This window comes from Spermophilus citellus, assembly GCF_964194105.1.
Source record: "Spermophilus citellus genome assembly, chromosome: 8".
NCBI classification, from domain to species: Eukaryota; Metazoa; Chordata; class Mammalia; order Rodentia; family Sciuridae; genus Spermophilus; species Spermophilus citellus.
This window is the reverse complement of record NC_138189.1, coordinates 71,537,787-71,557,000: the sequence shown is the minus strand read 5'-3', so window position 1 is coordinate 71,557,000 and position 19,214 is coordinate 71,537,787. Positions and strand designations below refer to the sequence as shown.

The window sequence follows — 19,214 nt, the reverse complement described above, 5'->3', positions numbered from 1 at the left end:
TGTCTGAAGTCACCCCATTTCTTTATCTCACAAATGGCACTAAAATTTGGCCTCCTTGCTATTTAAGTATTCTCCTTGGTAAACTTCCACATTTTGTTGATTGGCAAACCATGTGATGTGTAGCCTTCTTTTTTCCTCATTGATTTGTAGGAGAACTTGATTACATTACATTTGGGCCAGCCACACTCAGTATAGGTCAGGCTGGGATTGGGGTCGGGCCAATACTACATATGGGAGGGTAAGAGCACTGCGTCAGTGGTGGGTGGGTCTGTCTTGGGATGTAGTCAGGATTTGCAGCCTGTTGGGTCCCCAGTGAGTTGCGATCAGAACTGTAGGGAGGGGGGGAATTATAAAGGCCGGTCTTGTCCTCTCATCAGGAAGCCTACACAAAAAGACCACTGCCATGCTGGGGATCAGTTGAATAATATTGGCCATCATCATTCAGGAGAGGAGAAAGAAGCTGTCTAGGAAAAAATTGTTTCCAGGCTTATTTCCAGAATTTATTTAATTGCACAGGGGCTTAAAGGCTCAAAAGCAGCTCTCCATTTAAATGAGACAGAAGGGCCCAAAGTTCTCAAGAGATACTTGATAAAAAATTGTGCCCCTGTCTGTGATGGCCATGGCTGCCACAAATGCCTCACAGTCACTCAGAGAGTTTTGCTTCCATAGCAGGTCCTCCCCAGATGACTCCAATCTGCAGTGCTCAACAGGACTCAACCCTTTGGGACCCTTCAGTGGTCCTTAGTGTGGAGTGCAAGGATCCTCTGCCCTAACCATGCCTAAGCAGAAATACTGTGGGTATCTTGGAAGGACACTGTGCATGCCTGAGATCACCTTTTAAATTAAAAGCAGTGGAGAACTGCAGGAACTGCTAGGTGCAGTTGTCAGATGATCTCCAGTGAACTGAAGGAAGTGGCTGGCTATTGATTCCAAGAAGGCAACATGGGAGTTTCTATCACTAGGAGCTGAGGGTCTCTGACATTCAATCTCAGAACTAGTAACACTAAGATCTGAGAGCCACCAGTTCCTCCTCAGACCTCAGAGCTGTGAATACCAAGGGAGATGTGCTTTGCCTCTTTGTGATTTCTCTTCATAGCAGGCCCTCAGATGATTGGTAAGGTAGATGTTTAATGGGCAAAGATCATGGAGGGATACACAGAGAATATCCCCTAAACCAAGAGAGGCATTTCCCATGGGGTGATGAGTTGGGTTTGGGAATCTTGTCTGTTTTCTCCCAGGATTAGGGGGAGGACTCGTCTAAATCTGGAAACAAGACCCAATAGATGGACACTTGTGCACCCTGGGTCCTGGCAACCCCAATTATCTCCTTAATTCTCACTGCATGGAGGTGCACAGAAAATATGGCAGAAGGTAGAAGCTGGAGATTTTTTTTTCTACCAAACTGCCTTTATTCCCAGTGACAGTCAAACAAGGTACAGCTTCCCACCCAGGATTGTGACCCTCCCCTCTCAGTACCTCCCCCTACCCTGTTTCTACATTGACTATACCCTCCCACTCCCTTCATTTTTTCTGAGAACCCACAGGAACTGTCCTATGTGATGAAGAACCTTTGGACCTTCCAACACAGAATGAAGCAAGGTGAGATTTTGCCTGAGGGGCAGCCACCCCAGAGGCCACCGGTCAACACAACTGTCCTCAAGGCCTCTTCTTTTGGTTGCCTGATGATGTGCACTTCCTCTTCTGAGGCTGTGAGGTTTGAGCCAGCTCCAGATCCATATCTTGCCCTCCAGTGACCTGGAGGGGAGCCCCAGTGCAGGGCGTTTTTTTCATGAAGCATGTGCGTCCAGTGAGAGCACTCTTCATGGACATGGCACCTGGAGGAGGGTGGGAGCTGAGGAGTCCTCTCTGGGGAGGTGGGGCCTGGATTTCTTGATCTCCTGAGCACAGGGTTTCCATTGGAGGGGCCTGGCTCTGGGACAGTTCCCAGGGCAGCAGGCGGTGCTGGGAGCTAAGGAGAAAATCCAGGCTTTGGAGGTCATCATCCACACTGCAGCCATTGGCTCTCTTATGTGGCAGCCCAGAAGAAGTGGCTTTTCTGGGACCCACTACACTTTTGTTCCCCAGGTTTAAGGAGGAGGATCTGCAGTTTTGGGGAGGATGGTTGGAGTGGATGGTCCCCAATGAAGAAGACCCATGACAGCCTTGGAGGATAGCAGTGTGTTTTGAACCCAGCAACTCTGGCTCAGTGATCCTGCTCCTCTTCACAACCTGGGAAGCCACCTCTGTGGACCAGTCCTCCATGCTGGCCCCTTGATCAGTGTGATGTTTCCGCTTCTCTGCACCTTGTTTTGCAGCTGCCTCTGAAGCTCTTGTGTCCTGTTGGGACATATCATGACCTTGAGGCACCTGCAAAGGCGTTTCTTCACAAGCTGAAGGAGGATATGGGCACTGGCCAACTCTTCTTTATGCATGAAATGGGCCACAGGGATCAGGACAATCATATTTCAGTGGGAAGTGGACCTGTTATTCATCTTGGTCTCATAAAAACACACTGAGTGTCTGCTGGCCACACTCCTGGGCTTCCTTTCTGCTTGATATCCTCAGCCCTTCCATGGCTCTCATGTCTCCTTCCTTTTTTTTTTTTTTTTCCATCCTACATCCTGTGTCCTGGAACAGACTCACTCAGGGAGCCATCACAGACAGGATAATGATAACATCCTGTGGGCCACATGAGTAAGGTCCTGTGCCTTCCTCATCTACCTGCTATCCCTTGCTCCCCTCTCCACCTGTGGTAACTCCCTTTCTGTATACTTGTGTCCTTTTTTTCTCCTAGTCTGTCATGTATTGCTCTGTGCCTTGGTGTCTGTTCTGAAACCCTGGTAAACCTTGTGTATCTACCTCCTTTGTTCTACCTGGTGCCCCTTTCTCCTTGTCTACCTTTTGTTTCTTCCCAACCCCTGTTGTTCCTGGTGTCCCTGCACTTCATTATCAGGTGTCTCTGCCTCTCTTCTGTACCACCTACCCCTGATTTACTGGGAGACCTTCCTTCTGCTTTCTACCTGGTCAGTGGTGAGTCTTTCCTGCTGCTCCAGTTCTTTTGTTAGGGCCAAGATATTTATATGTGATTTGGAGGAAAGCATTTCTTCCAGGAAGCGAGGATGAATTATATTCTCTGCCTGGGATGAGAAGGAAGACAGTGTGAGTGACCTTGGGAGGAAATGGCCCCAAGTCAGGAGGACTTCTAGGAGAAAGAGGAAGCAATAATAATCCCATGCTCATTTGCACCATGGGGTTGTTATATCCCAACTACCAGCTACACCCATGTGTGAGTGCACACGTGTGCATGCACATTCTCTCTCTCTCTCTCTCTCTCTCTCTCTCTCTCACACACACACACACACACACACACACACACACACACAAATAATCTGAGATTCTAAGCCAGGAAACTCAATTCCATGAGTGCCGAAACCTTGTATACACCAAGATTGTAGGCCCAGCTCACCTTGTTGACAAAGTTCTCATCAACATAGCTCAGGAGACTTGGATCTGGGTATAAATCATCCTGTATTGGCTGTTGCTCTAGTCCTTCCTCTCCCAAGTTTGCAGCAAGGTCTTCTGTAGACAAGTAGGAGGGCTCCCACGTGGCAAAGTTCGTAGGCCCGAATAGCTCATCCACGATGTCCATGTACTCTTGGATGGCTTCAGGTGGGATCTCCTCAGGCGCCTTGTTCTCAGGCCCTTTGGTCTTGGCCACCTTGTTCTTGCATGCCTTGGTCTTGTGTGCCTTTGTCTCAGGCACCTTGGTCTCTGGTGCCTTGGGTTTGTCTGCTAATGAGCGGGCAGACCATACCTTAGGGTTGGTCTTTCTGGAGGTGCACACTAGGACAGGGAGGACCAGAGTGGTGTGTGAATGAGGATTCCATGTTCATCCCAAACACTTGGTAGTAGGCAGGGTTCAGGGGACCTAACCTGGTATGCCATGCATGAGGACAACCTGACCCAGGAACTGAGGGATATAATAGTGCACCAGATGCAACATATAGGAGAGTGAAGTGGGAGGACATTTGTAGTGACTGGTAATGCATGCACTCTACCCTACCAGGACCCAAGTCCCAGGCAGATCTTGTGTTGTTTCTTTGGATAGACAAGGAGAGAAAGGAGATATGTACTTGGCACAGTCAATACACAGTTCATAGCTGAGTGGCAGGGACCTCAGGCTTTTTTTCTTGTAAGAGTGAATCTCCAATACTGAAGGAAAAGTTCTTATTTGGGACAACAACTTCCCTTAGCCTTTTTCACTGTTTGGACACTATCATGGACTACTGTATGAATGTGGGTACCCTACCTGGCTGTTGGACAGCCTCAGGGACTGGAGGCCTTCGGATTTCCAGCCTCGGAGTTTCAGGAGGAGGTCAGCACTGGAAGACCCCTGACAACTGCATCCTTGGATCCTCCATCTCCTCTGCAGCCTCAAACTCCATGAACCTTGATGGGATTTGGGTAAGGCAGGCACAGGCTGAGCTGAGAATCAGGTTAGCCATAGAGGGCAGGTGCTGGTGTGTGATTCTAGGCTATGGAGTATTCTAAGCTACCAGTCAGGAGCTAGTGGCAGGAATGTGGAGTTGCGTCCTGGAGTAGGTCCTGCCAGTGACAGGAGGGAGCTGCTACAGAGGAAGAACTACAGTTCTCGGGAAACACTACATCAACTAGCACCTTAAGGGAATCAGATCTGAGGGACCCAGGCAGGGCCCCTAGCTGATCCTTATTCTGGCTCTCTCCTGTTTCTGCCAGGAACCACATGATCAGTTTAGTTGTAGAAACTGGTCAGGGATGTGATTTGTATTAGGGAACACCAGAGGTCCTGACCCAATTCAGGGGTACTGAGGCTGGGACCTTGGGCCCTGAAAGGATCACCTGGGAGACCAAATTACAGGCAGGGTCATGTGGAAGTGAAAGCTAAGCTGAGAACATTGGGTTTTTTCCAATGAGGGTGGGTTCTTCCCTTCCCTTGTTAGAAAGGCTGGGATTACATAGAGCAAAGGAAGTAAGGACCAGAGACATGTCCTGGGGGCACCTGAGGTGGTGGCTGGCCCTGACAATGCACTCCCCACCACCACCCTCTTCTGGAACATCAGGTTGAAGTAGTGGCCACTTTGATGAGTTATAATGGACCTCACTCTATAAAGAGGTACCAGTTCCCAGGCACGTGGCCCGAGTGAATCTAGTGCAACTTTTCCCCTCTGCAGAGCCAGCAAAGCAGCAGCAGACCCTCTGGCTGGACTGGTACCTCCTCCCCATCCTGACCCTGAACCTCAAGGCAGAGTTGGAATCAAGAGTATGGAGCCTGGAGTTTCTGGGATTGTTGCCAAGAGAATGCCCAGGCCTCAAGCTAGAAGGAGCCACTATTTGGAGAGCTAGATGCCTCGGAGCCCAAACATAGGTAGGTGACAGGCTGTACCAGACCTTGCTGTGCAAACCATGATCCCCCATCAGTAGGCTCTGGGCCTTGAAAACTGGCTCACTTTTCTGCAGTCTCATAGAAGACCATCCGATCAAAGTTGCTGGTGCGCTGCCATTCCTTCAAACCCTTCTTCAGGCCCTCTTCCATGGTCATGGTGGGCTCTCGTCGGGACAGAGACCGAAGCACTGGGCTGGAATTCATCAGGATCAGTGTCCACAAGGTCACCCTCCTTTATCGGTAGACCAACAACATAATTCCCTACCTTTGTTATATTTGCCCCATGATGTTCAACTCCAAGTATTGACATTGGGACTCCAGAATACTTATACAAAACTTTAACACCAAGGGCTGCATTGACCAGCATGATTGTGATTGGATTCCTCAAATATCATTGAGGTGTACTATGTGATGAATGTTTTTATCCCCCAACATTCACCTGTTGAAGCCCTAACCTAACCCCCAATGGAATAGTGTCTGGAGACTGCATTTAGTGCTTAGAAGGTTAGATGAGATCCTGAGGGTGGCGCTTCATGAGGGCATTAGTGTTCTTCTGGAAGAAGAAGGAGACACTGTGAGGACACAGGTGAGCCAGCTGTCTTTTCAAGCAAGGAGAAGAGAGAGCAATCATGGGATTTTAGGTCAGTTACCTTTTACCTGGGAATCCTGACTAAAGAACTGTGAGAAAGGAATGCCTTTTTGTTTTTTCACAAATTTTCCATAGCATCATGTATGGTGTCCCAGGCTGACTGAAGACAGTGCACAGAATGGCCTGGGAGCAGTTACAAACTGGGGCAAAGTTGAACATGCCCATGCAGTATCCAAAGACAGCTTCCCCTCGAGTGTGGCATCACCAGAGGGTCCTGATCAAGAGTTCATGACAATGTGTATGGGTAGCCATAGATTTCTGTGTTGGGGCCAGCACCACTAAACCCACTTGTGGTTGGGATGTCCCTTGTGCTGAGAACAATCAGGTCTATGGTGGAAGGTGAAATGACTGGGCGAGGCATGGAGTCAGACAGCCAACTTCGATTCCTGGCCCACATTACCCACAGGAACCTCCTCTGACCTTGAGTCCTCCATGTGATGCTGATGATCATTGGAAACAAAGATTGCCTGCACTCACAGGGCTGTGATAGGCACCTGACATAAGGCACGTTTCATTCCCTGGTGTGAGGGGAATACATCTGGGAATGTAAGGGTCTCAGCTTGTCCCCTCACCCTCAGGACCTTACGTCCAGTTCCCGTACATCCCAGCCTCCTCTTTCCAACACATGCTTTTCCTCCTGACAGAGCTCAAGGGGGAGCCTGAGGAGAACACTCACATGAGGAAGCAGGAAAGTGCTTCCACATCAGGAGTCTGAGGAAGGTGCCTGCGGACCAGGGTCTTGAAGCGCTGCCAGCGCCGGAAGTTCTCATACATGCTGGGAGGTCTGCTGGAGTCATCTGGTGGCACTGCAGCTGGGAAGGTGGGTAGTGCGCCCTCCCCATACACTGTACCTGGCCATTGGCGCGCATTCATTGGGAACATGATGGGGGCCATCTGGGCAAATGGTCGTGGTGCTGGAGGGCGAAGGCCCAGGTGCCAGTGGATCCCACAGTTTTGAATCCCTCCACTGTCTGAGGCAGGTACAGTGGTCCTCAGGGCAGAAGGTGCTGTGAGGAATGGAGCAGGATGCTCCACACCCCCACAGAAGGCCCCTGGGGCCCTCCAGTTGAGAGGTGCCTGAGTGTGGATAATGTTCTGAATATGAGGAGGCCCCACTGGCCTCAGTTGTGGCCCATGTTTTCCAAAGGTGGACAGCCCTGGCACATATGATTGTCCAGGGTAAGTGGACAGCACTAGAGGGTTACCCTGGGAGATAGGTGCAGTCACCCTTGGTGCCAGGGGCAGCTCCCAGAATGGCTGGTGTGTTGGCACAGGGGCAGCTGGAAGAAAGGGTAGGCCCCTGAACGCAGACATGTGGGAACCAGGATTGAAGTTCATGCCTGGTCTCCGTGATGCAGATGCTGTGGAGGCAAAGCAAAGCGGAGAATGGAGGAGGGAAAATGACAGCAGGATTGAGAACCCCCAGTTTCTTAGTCAGTGGAAATCTGAGAACAAATGCTCACAGCTCAGGGCCCTTGGGCAGGGAAATTGTGCAGTTTGCAAATGTCCCTGAGTGAATTTCATGCTCTGTTTTTTTAGTCATAGTTCTACCCAGAGAAATCTCATTTTCAGTACACCAGGATTCCCAGTTGACTGTGACACCTCAGCTTTCCCTGATTCTGAGAGGCCCCTTGTGCATCCTTTGCAGACACTCCATTGGCCTCCTAGGTGACTCCCTAGAAATGGATCAATTTGACTCTATTCAGTGGCACCATGCCCCTCCTCATTCTCACCAACAGGAAAGGGATCTTCTCCAGGGCAGATGCAGGGACTTTATGGTCACTTGTGAAGGTGACAGGTTCTAAAAATTATTCCCCCATCACCTCCTCAGCCTTCCCATTGCTAATACTCCCTGTATGCCCCTCCACTTTTTTCCTAGGCATCCACACACAAACAAGAAACACCTGATTTAGATCTCTGCCTAGCTAGAGGCTGAGGAATTCTGTAGTTCACCCAGGAGCACATCCTGCCCAGCATGTGGGTGCTTCTCCTAGCACTTCCCACACCAAACACTAATGGGGGACAGATCCTGGCCATCTGTGATCCTAGTGCTCACTGGTTCCTGCCATAATGCAGGGAGCTCCTTTCCCAGGGAAAAGGTCTGTGTGATAGACACTGAGTCCCGGAGATCCACTCCTGGGCTGACTAGCAAAGGTTACTGAGGTTTATGAAGTTGATGGGATGGTGAGGATTGGGGTTTTCCAGAGGTTTTCACAGACACTGGTCATTTTTTTATTGGGCGTGGGAATTAGAGCCATTCTGATGTCCTTTTCCTTTGCACTCCTAATAACGGGAAGGGAAGTGTCACAGAGACTCAGGCCTGCAGCAGCTGCTACCTGTAGCAAGGTTGTTGGGAGCACATTCCTGTTCACCAGGACATTATGCAGAGTGAGGTCAAAGAATGGGAGGTGTGCCACACTTCAACACTTGCATGTATTAATCAGGACAGCTGCCTAAGTTCCAATGACAATATGAGTAGAGCCCCTTCCTAACTGTGTGCTATACTCCTTCCTGTCTTCAAAAGAACCCAGTCATCTTCAAACCTGATCCTGGAAAATGAAGAACACCCCACATGTGCTCCCTTATCATGGAGTACCAACCAAACCATGAAGATAAGCAAAAGTCTTCTGTGTTGACTTGAAAACAATGAGCTGAGGCTACACACAGAGAGTGTGAAAGTGATAACGATTCAGAAGATCCCCCAGAGGCCCAAATCTATGTTGGCTAAGGTTTCCTGGGTTCCCTGCCCTTCTGGAATCAATGACACCTGCTGTCTGAATGGAAGGAGAAGTTTTCCTGGGCAGGAAGTTTGTGAGGGACCCTGGGCTATGGCAGTTGGACTGCCCTGCAGCCTCACCCACAGAGACTGTATCGCACTGCATCTGTGGTCATTGAGATCCTCATTGGGCAGTTTTCTAGCTAAGAACACTTCTTACCCCTGCCCACTTATGATCTGAGACTCTCAGTCAGTCCCCTCAGAATGATATCCCAGGCAGCTTCCATGTGTCTGAAGAATGGACACAGGGCTCAGCATCTTGACTCCAGGAAGCCCTCACTGTGACACCATCTGTGACTGCCTAAAAAACCATGCAGTGACCTGTGTCCATTCTACAAGGAATCAATCCCGTGGCCTCCCTGTTTTCTGCTGACCCAGTGTACTTCCCCGGATTAGTTTGGACCTGGGTCTTAGGAGCCCTCCTCCCCATGAGCAGTATCAGTCTTCCCGGGGCTTCCTGGGCCATGTCAAGTGTATTGTCTAAGGCTCTTTCCTTCCCTTACTTCTGTTCAATCAGTTGACCACAGGGTAAGTGCTCCATTCTTACTCCCAAGGGTTTCTGGAGTGACTGCCCTCAGATACCAGACCCCTGACTGTCCAGGCTCACCTCCTTCTGAAGGTCAGGCAGGACACCTGACACAGTGTCTCACAGTCTCCACAGTGGGAAACGTCAGTACAGGACCCAGAGAGTGACCTGTCTGTAACAGATGCTCAGGGTCCAACTGAGCCAAGCTGGCCAAAGTTTAAATGTAAACCACAGTGGAATGTTGGATCCAGACATTCTGCAGGGGGGAGGGGCCAAGGACAGCTGGCCTGGGTGGAGGGGGGGCTGGGCAGACATTCCAGGAAGAGCTATAATAGGTATAGAAGAACTTTGAGTTCCCTTCAGGCAATTCAGGGGTGACACAAGTGGTGTGTGCCTCCAGGTCATTTTGAAGTAGTTTCTAAAATCCACAGAAGAGGGATGTGACAGGTGGCCCTCTCTTTCAACAACCAAATTGTCTTTGCTTCCAATGATGGGCAGGACCAGTGAACCATGGCTCTCATGAGCCACAAAATCACCGGTATAAACAGTCAATACTCTAAAAAACTGTGGGGTATGGATTGTGTTTTATGTATAAAGTGTTTTTTTCTTGTTGTTTTTGTTGTTGATGATTTTTTTTTTATCCCATCCCTGGGTTGCAAAACACACAGTTTGGTGTTCATGAAATATTAACACCTTATTATAAGTCTTTTCAATAAATGGCAGGAGGGGGCAAACCATGATATTCAGGCACTAAAAGGAAGCTTCTTTCATTCTTTCTTCCCTTGTTATTTCTTTTGAAGCAGTGATATAAAATATGCAGTGCAGAAAAACTATGTTCTCATTCCACAGGTTTTTTAAATTTTTAAAAAATAATCATACACTGTAATGAATGCTGGAGACCAGATTTTCAAAGCAATTTTTATTTGCTAAACCAAGGTCAAATTCAGGGCCTTGTATACTCTTGGTCAGTGCTTTGCCACTGAGCTTCAGCCCTTACCCCATGCAATCAGTTTGCACTGCTTCAAACTGCTAGACCACGGGTGCTCATATAATAACACTAGTCAAATTCAATTTGTGCAAACTGGCCATGGGAAGGAGCACAGGGTAGAGAGCTTCCTTAGCTTCCAAGGACTGCAGCAGGCTGGTCTCTACTGTAGGCATGACCAGTTTGTAACTGCGAAAATCACTTTGTCATTTCAGGTGCTCCCACTGAAAGAAGGACCAGCCCAGAGGCTCTTTATGGGGAGCCTTCTTGCCGGAGACACCTTGCAGGCTTCCCGACCCATTTCTTCCTCTTGCAGGGCCACCAGTGTCCCTCCTGCATCCCTCGCGCCTGAGCACATGCTTGGATGGAAGGGCGCGCTCACAGGCTGCCATCCAACGGCTCCAGCGTCCATTGGGGCTCCTGCGGGGAAAGGCACAGGCGCGAGCACAGACAGCGGGTTCCCAACAGCCAGCTGGGCTCCCATGGCGGCGTCCAGACTCAGTCCCATAAGCCTCTAGGTACTGGACCCGCGAACCTCTTCCGTCCGCACTGTGTCCCTGCCCATTCCTCTGGCCCCTGCCTCGCCAGACAGCCCAGGCCAGGCCTTGCCTCCCCAGGGATGCAGGCCGCCCACAGCAGGCCTGGCAGTGAGGGGCGAGATGGCCAGTGCGGCGCCCACGTCGAAGCTTCCTCCATCCATGTACCTTGCAGCCTGTGCGAAACCTGGCTCCAGGGCACCTGTTTGGTGCCTGAGAATCGCGGTCCTGGTCAGCAGGTCTGAGGCTCCTGTAGGTGTCGAACAAAGTGGTGACTGTCATCTTCTTGTTCCGCCTGAAACCTGTGACTGTTGGGGACACTGTCAGCTGGCATCCGGGTTGTTAGCTGAAGGACGCTCATTTCCCTGTCCTTAGCAACTTTGCAGAAGGGAACACACTGAGCCAAGTGTGCTGAGTCTGCTGTAGTCACCCCGTGATTGACGGGCCATCGTAGGTGGGCTGTTGGTGGGCGCCTCTGGACAGAGCACCTAAATGATGATGGGAGAACCGTGTGACCACAAGTCGTGTGCAATAAAGAGAGTCATATTGTCTTATTAATTTGTGGTGCTTGTGTACTGCGGCAGTGAAATTGATGGTATGGTCTCACCTATGCGTTGGTGGGCTGTTGGGGGCCCCTGTGGATATTTCTGGGTGCCAGGAAGTTTTCCTTCCTTTTTGATGGGCATGAGATCACGGGGTGGTTATTTGGGTGAGAAAATGAGACACTGCGCTGGTCCTGGAGGGTTAGTAGGAGTTCAGAGGGCTCTGGTTGTTTTTGCTGTTCCTTTGATGGGGTGGTGGGGTCCCTAATGTGTTGATGTGTATTCATAATTTGGATCTTGCTTTGTTTCAACTGCCTGACGAGAATGTGGTATGTGTTCAGAAGTGTGGGTCAGACGAAGTGGTGATGGTCATCTTTTTGTTCTGTGTGGATATTGGAGATCAAGGGAAAGTCAGCTCTGGTTTTTGTAATATTTTACTTGTGGTGGTCTTGCATATACATTTTTTTCCCACAGACACACCCTGGGGAGTTTGGATACATGTGTGTTTGCATATGGGCTATGTTAAGGAAGGTATTTGGGTAGTTTTCTCTGCACTTGTAATGTGATTGTTATAGTTGGGAAATGGAGGAGGGATATTTGTACATTCTGGACATGGTGTTTTGGTATAAGGGATTTTGAATAAATTTTATTTTCATTACCCATGCATATGTATTTGAGTGTGTGAAGGCTGGTCGGTTACTAATTTTGTGGAGCAGTAGGATGAATATATTCATTGTGTGGTGTGAAGATGGCAGGGTTCTGCATTTTGGAAGACAGGGAGTTATTTCTTCATATTTGGGAGTGTGTGAGCTTGTATATGAAGATGAGAAACCTATGGAGAGTTACTTGTGTATTGAGTTTGTATTAACTACCCCACCTCAGGTGTGTGTGTGTATTTGTCTTGAAGTAGTAGCAATAGTTGTGAAGAGGAAAAATATTTAGGTGTCTGTTAGTAGATGTATTTAAGGGACATGGCAATTGATGTCTGCTTCCTGGAGCCATATATGTATTAAGTAGGAAGTTATTTGTAACTGGGTAGTAAGGATATATGTATGTGATGGAGAGTTAACATTGTGTATTTACACAGGGGAGTGTGGGATTAGTGTTTACATGTGTTGGGGATACATGATACGATTATTTCTTAGAACTTGAGTAGAGGTAAAGTGTATTCTACTCACCCATGATAATTTGGTATTTGGAAGTGAGCTTATGTGTATTTTATGTGATATGGTGGAGCTATTTTGGTGTCTTGTGGGTGCAAATTGGTTTGTGGATTCTGTAAGTTTCTTCCTTGGGAATGAAGTTGCTAGGGATATTCAAAGTGAATTTCTTTGGAGATTGCTGTGACATTTCTAGGTGTGGATAGGAATGTTTGGCTGGTGAGGTTGGCAGGGTGCTTTCTCAATACATAGAATACTGTGTAGTGTTTTAGGTAATCTCTATATTCAGGTTTTGGATATATTTCAGTGTCTGTCTCACCTGTGTGGAAATTATGTGTATATTGATCCATAGATGTAATGTGTGCATGGTTTTTCCTGTGTGCTGGTATTGAACTCTATGCCTCATGCCTGCAAAACTACCATTTTTGTGTTTTGTGTGTAGGCACCCAAGTGATTAGGTGTATGTTCATGGATTTGTGGATGTATGTATTTAGAATCTGCATGTATATAAGATGCTCAGGAATTGTGCTTGTGTTTATAGTGGCATGAGATTCTTGACGATTTTGGTTGTGTTAGTGGATGGTGTTGTTCTGGTATATAATTATGTTTTAGTCTTATGCATTTGAGAAGTCTAGTTTGTTGATGGTTAAGCATGTCTTGAATTCATGGTCCTCTTGGGGTGTGTACTCTGGCAGAGGTGAGAGGTTCATTGTGTGCTTACAAATACATTGTATTCAGGTGTTGTAGATGTATGTAGTTTAGAACTGTGGGATTTCACATGGGTCTGTTTTGTGTAGCGCAAGAGATGACTGGTTGTATACTTTTGGTTTCCAGAGTCTTTGCCTATAAGATATTCATTGGGTATATATGAGCAGTGTATTTGTTGTACATGTATGTGTCCAACCGATGTTGCACCTGTATGAATACTTGCAGGAATGTGCTTGAACATTTAGGATGAATAGGGTATTTTTCTCCAAACATTCATGTAGTAACAGGTGGTGTTTCTGTGTGGATATATGTGTGTTTGCATATAGGCTATGTTAAGGGTAGACATATCAGATGTTCATCTGCTCAGAAGCCATGAGGTGTATTTTTGTCTGGAGGTGTTAATGCGGTTTTGTTTGTACATTTAGGTTTGGAATTCAACTTAGCACCCTGGAGGCAGGTGAATTTTGTACACATCTTCTTTCTATGCTGGAGCTGCCAGGAACCAGCTATGGTAGCTGATGCTGTCCATCCCTTTCAGTTTGGTATTCCATGGCATCAGGTAATTAGGTTGGAATTAGTTTTGAGATAGACATACCTCATACACTAAAAGTCAAGGCTTTCTTACCTACCCCTATATTATATATTATTTACTGACAAACCTCGTGTGTGTGTGTGTGTTTTGTGCATGTATGCAAACAGTTTTTAATACCAGGCATCCGTATGAAGTAAATATATTCAGGCAACAATGTGTTAATATCTTGGGGATTGTCCATGTATTGTGAATGGGGCATCAGCGACCCTTTTGAGAAAGTGTTGACCTTGGTCATTCTGATCCACAGCATTTCTCCTAACATTGTTAGTGCATTCTTCAGGGGCAAGAATGCACATGTCTATTGATTTCCTCTTGCAGATGGGTTCCTCTTCAGCATGTGTGTGCTCCAGGCTGTGGGGAACAGAAACTTTTAAATGGGCATCAGGTTCATGATGGGCAGCAGGCATAAAACCTTGGGTTTTCAGCACAGGAGGTGGGATGGGAAAAGTCCTTGTCAATGCCAACACTCTGAGCATCATCTTGGCAGTGACAGATACTGATGGCTCCTCTGAGGCTAAGCCAGTGGACAAAAACACTGTGCTCCACAGTGTGAGACTTCTGAAAGCCTGCAAATCATCCTCTGCCTCGCTACCACCTGTGCCCTTGGTGGTGTTTGCTGGTGGAGAACAGGCAACCCTTCCCTGTGGAAACCTGAGGCTTCCTAGTCAGAACCTCTGCAGACCCCAAATATAAGAGAAGATTTTATGTGTCACACTTAATAATTATGAACTATGTATCAGATTTTGAGTAGTTATAATGCCAGAACAGCAAGCAGAGGTCTCTGGGAAGTTAAGAGGTACACGATGAATTTTGCAAAGGTGTATATGATATCTTTAGGATCCCGTTAGCAGGGTTTTACAGAAGAGATATTGATATTGGTATTCCTTAAACATTTATGGCCATAGTAGGGGCTAAAATGAGGGTGTTAGATAACTTCCATTTAGGTTGTAGCTCTTTTGATGACTTCACCACCTTCCAGGTCTTAACTAGAACTTGGCCTCCTGACTTTCCTTTCTCCTGGATCTCTATGGGATTTACTGGGCATGGCCAACAGGCATTTCCTCATTCTTGGAGTGTGGCCTGAACTAGCTACAGAGTTTTCTAACTCTCTTAAGGCCTACATTATATAATTATAATTATATATATCTATATATTTACATATATAATGTACAACCATTTCCTTAAGAGGACATCAGTTAAGCTACATCAGGCAACATCCAAAACCAACTGAAATTATATATATATATATATATATATATATATATATATATATATTACATTAGGAGTGTGATTTAAACAATAGAATTTCCTTTCCTGTTCCTTCCCCATAGTACCTTTCAACAACTGATTTATGTCCCTCTGATTTTCAAGAGCAGGTGCTGAATGGGTCCTTGTTTCCCCTCTTTTCCTCTTTCTTCTATATATTTTATATATGAGAAAATATCCAATCCATTATGTTCTGATTTTGGAATATATTGCTTGACTTAGCGGTCCCCATTTCCATCCATTTTCCTTCAAATGACAGAAATTTATTTTACTGTATAGTTAGTTATGAATACATATCACATTTTCTTAATACACCTTTTGATTGACTTCTAGGGTGGTTCCATATTTGGATATGGTAAATCATGCTGCTGTAAATCCAAGGGTGCATATTATCACTATAGTTTGAGGATTTAAAATCTTTAGGATAAATACCTGGGAATGGTATTGCTAGGTCATATTGTGTTTTCTAGTCTTTTGAGGAATATCCATACTGATTTCCATATGGTTTGTACTAATATAGAGTTTCATCAACAATGTATAAGTGTTGTATTTTTTTTTTCTTTGAACTGGCAGGGTTTGGAAACAGAGAATGGGACCTTCCTTCTGAGTGGGTACTCATAGAAACAGTATGGAGTTGGGGTCCTAAAAGGCATTCAAGGACTTGAACATTCCTTATAACCTTATAATGGGTTCTATTGGGGAAAAAAATGGGATTCAGTGGCGTATAAGAAACCTGTATCTACATGGTTTTTGCAGCATTCCCGGGTGTGTGAGAGATAGAAACGATATAAAAATACATATTTACTTATTCTTTTTAGTTTACATGAAAATAGAGAATATTTTGGCATAAATTCAAACATGGAGTACATCTTATTCTAATTAGGTTATCTAACAGCTTTTCTCTCTGGGGATCAGTGCATCATCTCTTTTCCAAAGACCTTGGATCTTTGTCTCATGATCCCAAGATACATGGGATTAGGGCTCACTCCACCATAGTTCAATTCAGTCTGAAAGTTGCAAGAAAGAAGCAGAAGCTTGAGCTTTGTTTGAGTTTGATTTCAAGATGGTGGAACAGAGGTCACTTTCCTGTCTGCTCCATGGTGTGAAACCAAGAAAGCAGGCAGCTTTGCAGCAAGGTGAGTTAGTGAAAAACATGTGGTTGGAGGATTTCTGAAAACTGATCAGGGACTCAGGAAGGATTTTGGGTATAACAAAATAAGAAAGAGGGCTGGGGCTCAGTGGTAGAGTGCTCACCTCACATTTGTGAGTCAGTGGTTTGAATCCTCAACACTACATAAAAATCTACAATGAAGAAAATAATTTTGGAAAAGTAAGAAATCCCTAGGGCCACAGCTACTGCTACAGCCAGAGGCACCAGCCAGAGCCATCCTCCTATGAGCACAGTGGAGGGAGGGATAAGGGAATTAAAGAAACACACAGGGGCATGTCTGGGTATGGAGAGTTTATAAATCAGACACTGCCCAACTGAACTGAAAGGTGGTCTCACTGCACAATATCCTTGTATGGGAAAGAAAGTGCATTTCTCCCAGTGGCATGTGGAGAACAGAAGGAGGAACCATTTTTCAGGTGCAGCTCAGGGGCAGACAGCTAAGAGAGCTGATTCCTGGCAAACCCAAGTATAGCCTGAAATACATGCCTGACAAACTCACACTGCATGACATTGAGTGTGCCTATGTGAACAGGAGAAACTCAACCCACTCTCCTGGTTGCTTGAGAAATATATATGGCCAGGAATTTGAAAGACTGAGTTTTTACCAGGTGATGTAGTGGATTAAGAACTGGCTCTACCACACAAGTGGAACCCGGGGGGGGGGGGATCTCTGGGGTATAGTCTTTCAGTGTGGACCAGCAAGTTCTGGGCCCTGGAGATATGTTGACTTTAAATTTCCAGTCCATTTGCCATTCAGAAAAAAGCCTGGTGCATACCTAAGCCTAAACCTCTCCTAAACCTCTGTCTCCAGGAGTTCTGCCTATGGGATTACCTCACTTGTTGAATACTGCCAGACACTACCCAAGTCAGTATAGCTTCAGCTTCTGGAGTAAGTTGTTGAGAAGAGAGAGAGAGGATATTGAACAAAAGTCCTAAATCTGGTGCAGTTAAGTTTTCTGAATATTTATTTTTTAGTTGTACTTGAACACAATACCTTTACTTTATTTATTTTTTGTGGTGCTGAGGATCAAACCCAAGGCCACACATGTGCTAGGTGAATGTTTTACCACTGAGCCACAATCCCAGCCCTTGATGTAGTTAATTTTAAAGGATGTAACCAATTAATGTCACCTAGAATATATATAAAGTGTCTATCCAAATTTGGAGCCACTGGGAACAAACTGTAAGCCCTTCAATTAAACTTCCAAGATACTGAAATGGAGGGCTTGTAGTATACATGGCAGAGTGCTTGTCTCACATGCATGAGGCCATGGGTTCAATCCCCAGCACCACACACAGAGAGAAACTATATTGAAATGGAGAAGTTTTCTGAATATTTTCTGGAGCTATAATAACCCATGTGCAAGAAAAGGATGAAAGTCCAACAAGACTTCCTGCAGCCCAATCAATTTGGCATGAGCAATTAAGATGTCATCCATATAATGAATAATATATGCACTGGGATATTTTATATGGATAGGGGAGACAGCTTGAATAACAAAGTGTTGGCTCTCTAAAATTTACTGTAGGGACACAAGAGCAAAATGTTTACAATCCTCAAAGTGAAAAAGCATTATGGAAAAAAAACCAACTCTTTAGATCCAGCATAAATAGGATAAAGGAATAGCAGTAGTGATGGGTAGACTGTAGAGGGACCATAAGCTACATAATTTTGTTGACTGCCTTAACGTCCTGTGGTAGCCTCCATCTTCCAGATTTTTTTCTTAATCATAAAAATAGTTTAAAGCTGTTCTTCAACTAATAGTTGAGCTGCTTGAAGTTTCTCTCCCATTAAGGGACATTGATCAACACAAACAGGGCTATCAGTTGATTTCAGCTGTCTTTTTTTGGGGGGGAGGGAGAGAAGTAATGAAGGTCCCTAATGAAAGGTTGAGGAATCATTATAGCCTAGCCCTACGCACCCCTGTTGGTGAGAGCGGGGGATTGGAAGCAGTCTGCCTTGCTGCATTTTACCTGATCTTTTAGTAGGATCAAAACTTTGATTTAACATTTGAGAGGTTACCACTGAAGTGGGACTGAATAATAGGACATCCATCCCAGAGATTAACAGGAAGATGATCAAGAACATAAAACTTAACCTATCTGGTATTACCTTCAGGGTCCTCTCATCTAAGGTGTTGAGCACTTTGTTGGGGCATTTGCACATGAAGGGTCCTCTTGAGAACCTCATTTTTCCACTAAGCTACCAATATCCCACTCTTTACCTGAGACATCTTCTTTGGTTGCCTAAAAATTTTGCTATTCTATGTGGGGACATGTGCATGTACTATATACGTGGTGTACATTAGGGGTGCCTTAGTGGCAAACCAGTCCCCTTATGTTAGGTGCATGAGTGGCAAACTGCTCACCCTGTAAGTGCAGCGATGGGTATAGGACTATGTGTTGCAGTCACAGCACTTGCTCCATGGCCCACTCTTTGATTGGTTGCCTCAAAGACAGTTGTCAAACAATTGTATTTGTGCCCATATATAATAGACTTAGTTACTGCCCACATATATATAGATAGTAACTTTACAATAAAATCAGACCTGATTCCACCTTGGTCTCTAGAGGTCTTAAATTATGACTTTGCAGCCACACTCTCCTCTATCCTATTCTGTGTACCCCCTTGCTAGATGAGAGAGAGACGATGCAAATCTACATAATGGCCTCTTCTTTTGACATTATCACAAAAATCTCTACACACATCTCCAAAGAGCATCTTCTCAACTGATTATTGTATTTTAAAGTTCCCCTGAATTTAGTGCCTTGGTGGTGCTACTTGCTGCAACACAGCAATGACAAATGATCTTCAGTAGGGCCAATGGGAGATTAGGAAAAACACAAGAGACACAGAGACATTTTTAAGAAAAGCTGGGGC

At 46.0% G+C, this 19,214-nt stretch overlaps 1 protein-coding gene across 1 annotated transcript; it reads right to left on the bottom strand.

Moving 5' to 3' along the window:
* Positions 1 to 1,656: 1,656 nt before the first annotated feature.
* On the bottom strand, positions 1,657 to 10,842 carry LOC308654692 (NUT family member 2G-like; the record flags this gene model as incomplete). Its single annotated transcript, XM_081304365.1, has 6 exons — positions 1,657 to 2,422; positions 2,995 to 3,137; positions 3,467 to 3,830; positions 5,487 to 5,615; positions 6,748 to 7,432; positions 10,644 to 10,842. The coding sequence occupies 6 exons, from the start codon at positions 10,840 to 10,842 to the stop codon at positions 1,657 to 1,659; spliced, it is 2,286 nt and encodes a 761-aa protein (XP_081160491.1).
* Positions 10,843 to 19,214: the final 8,372 nt, after the last annotated feature.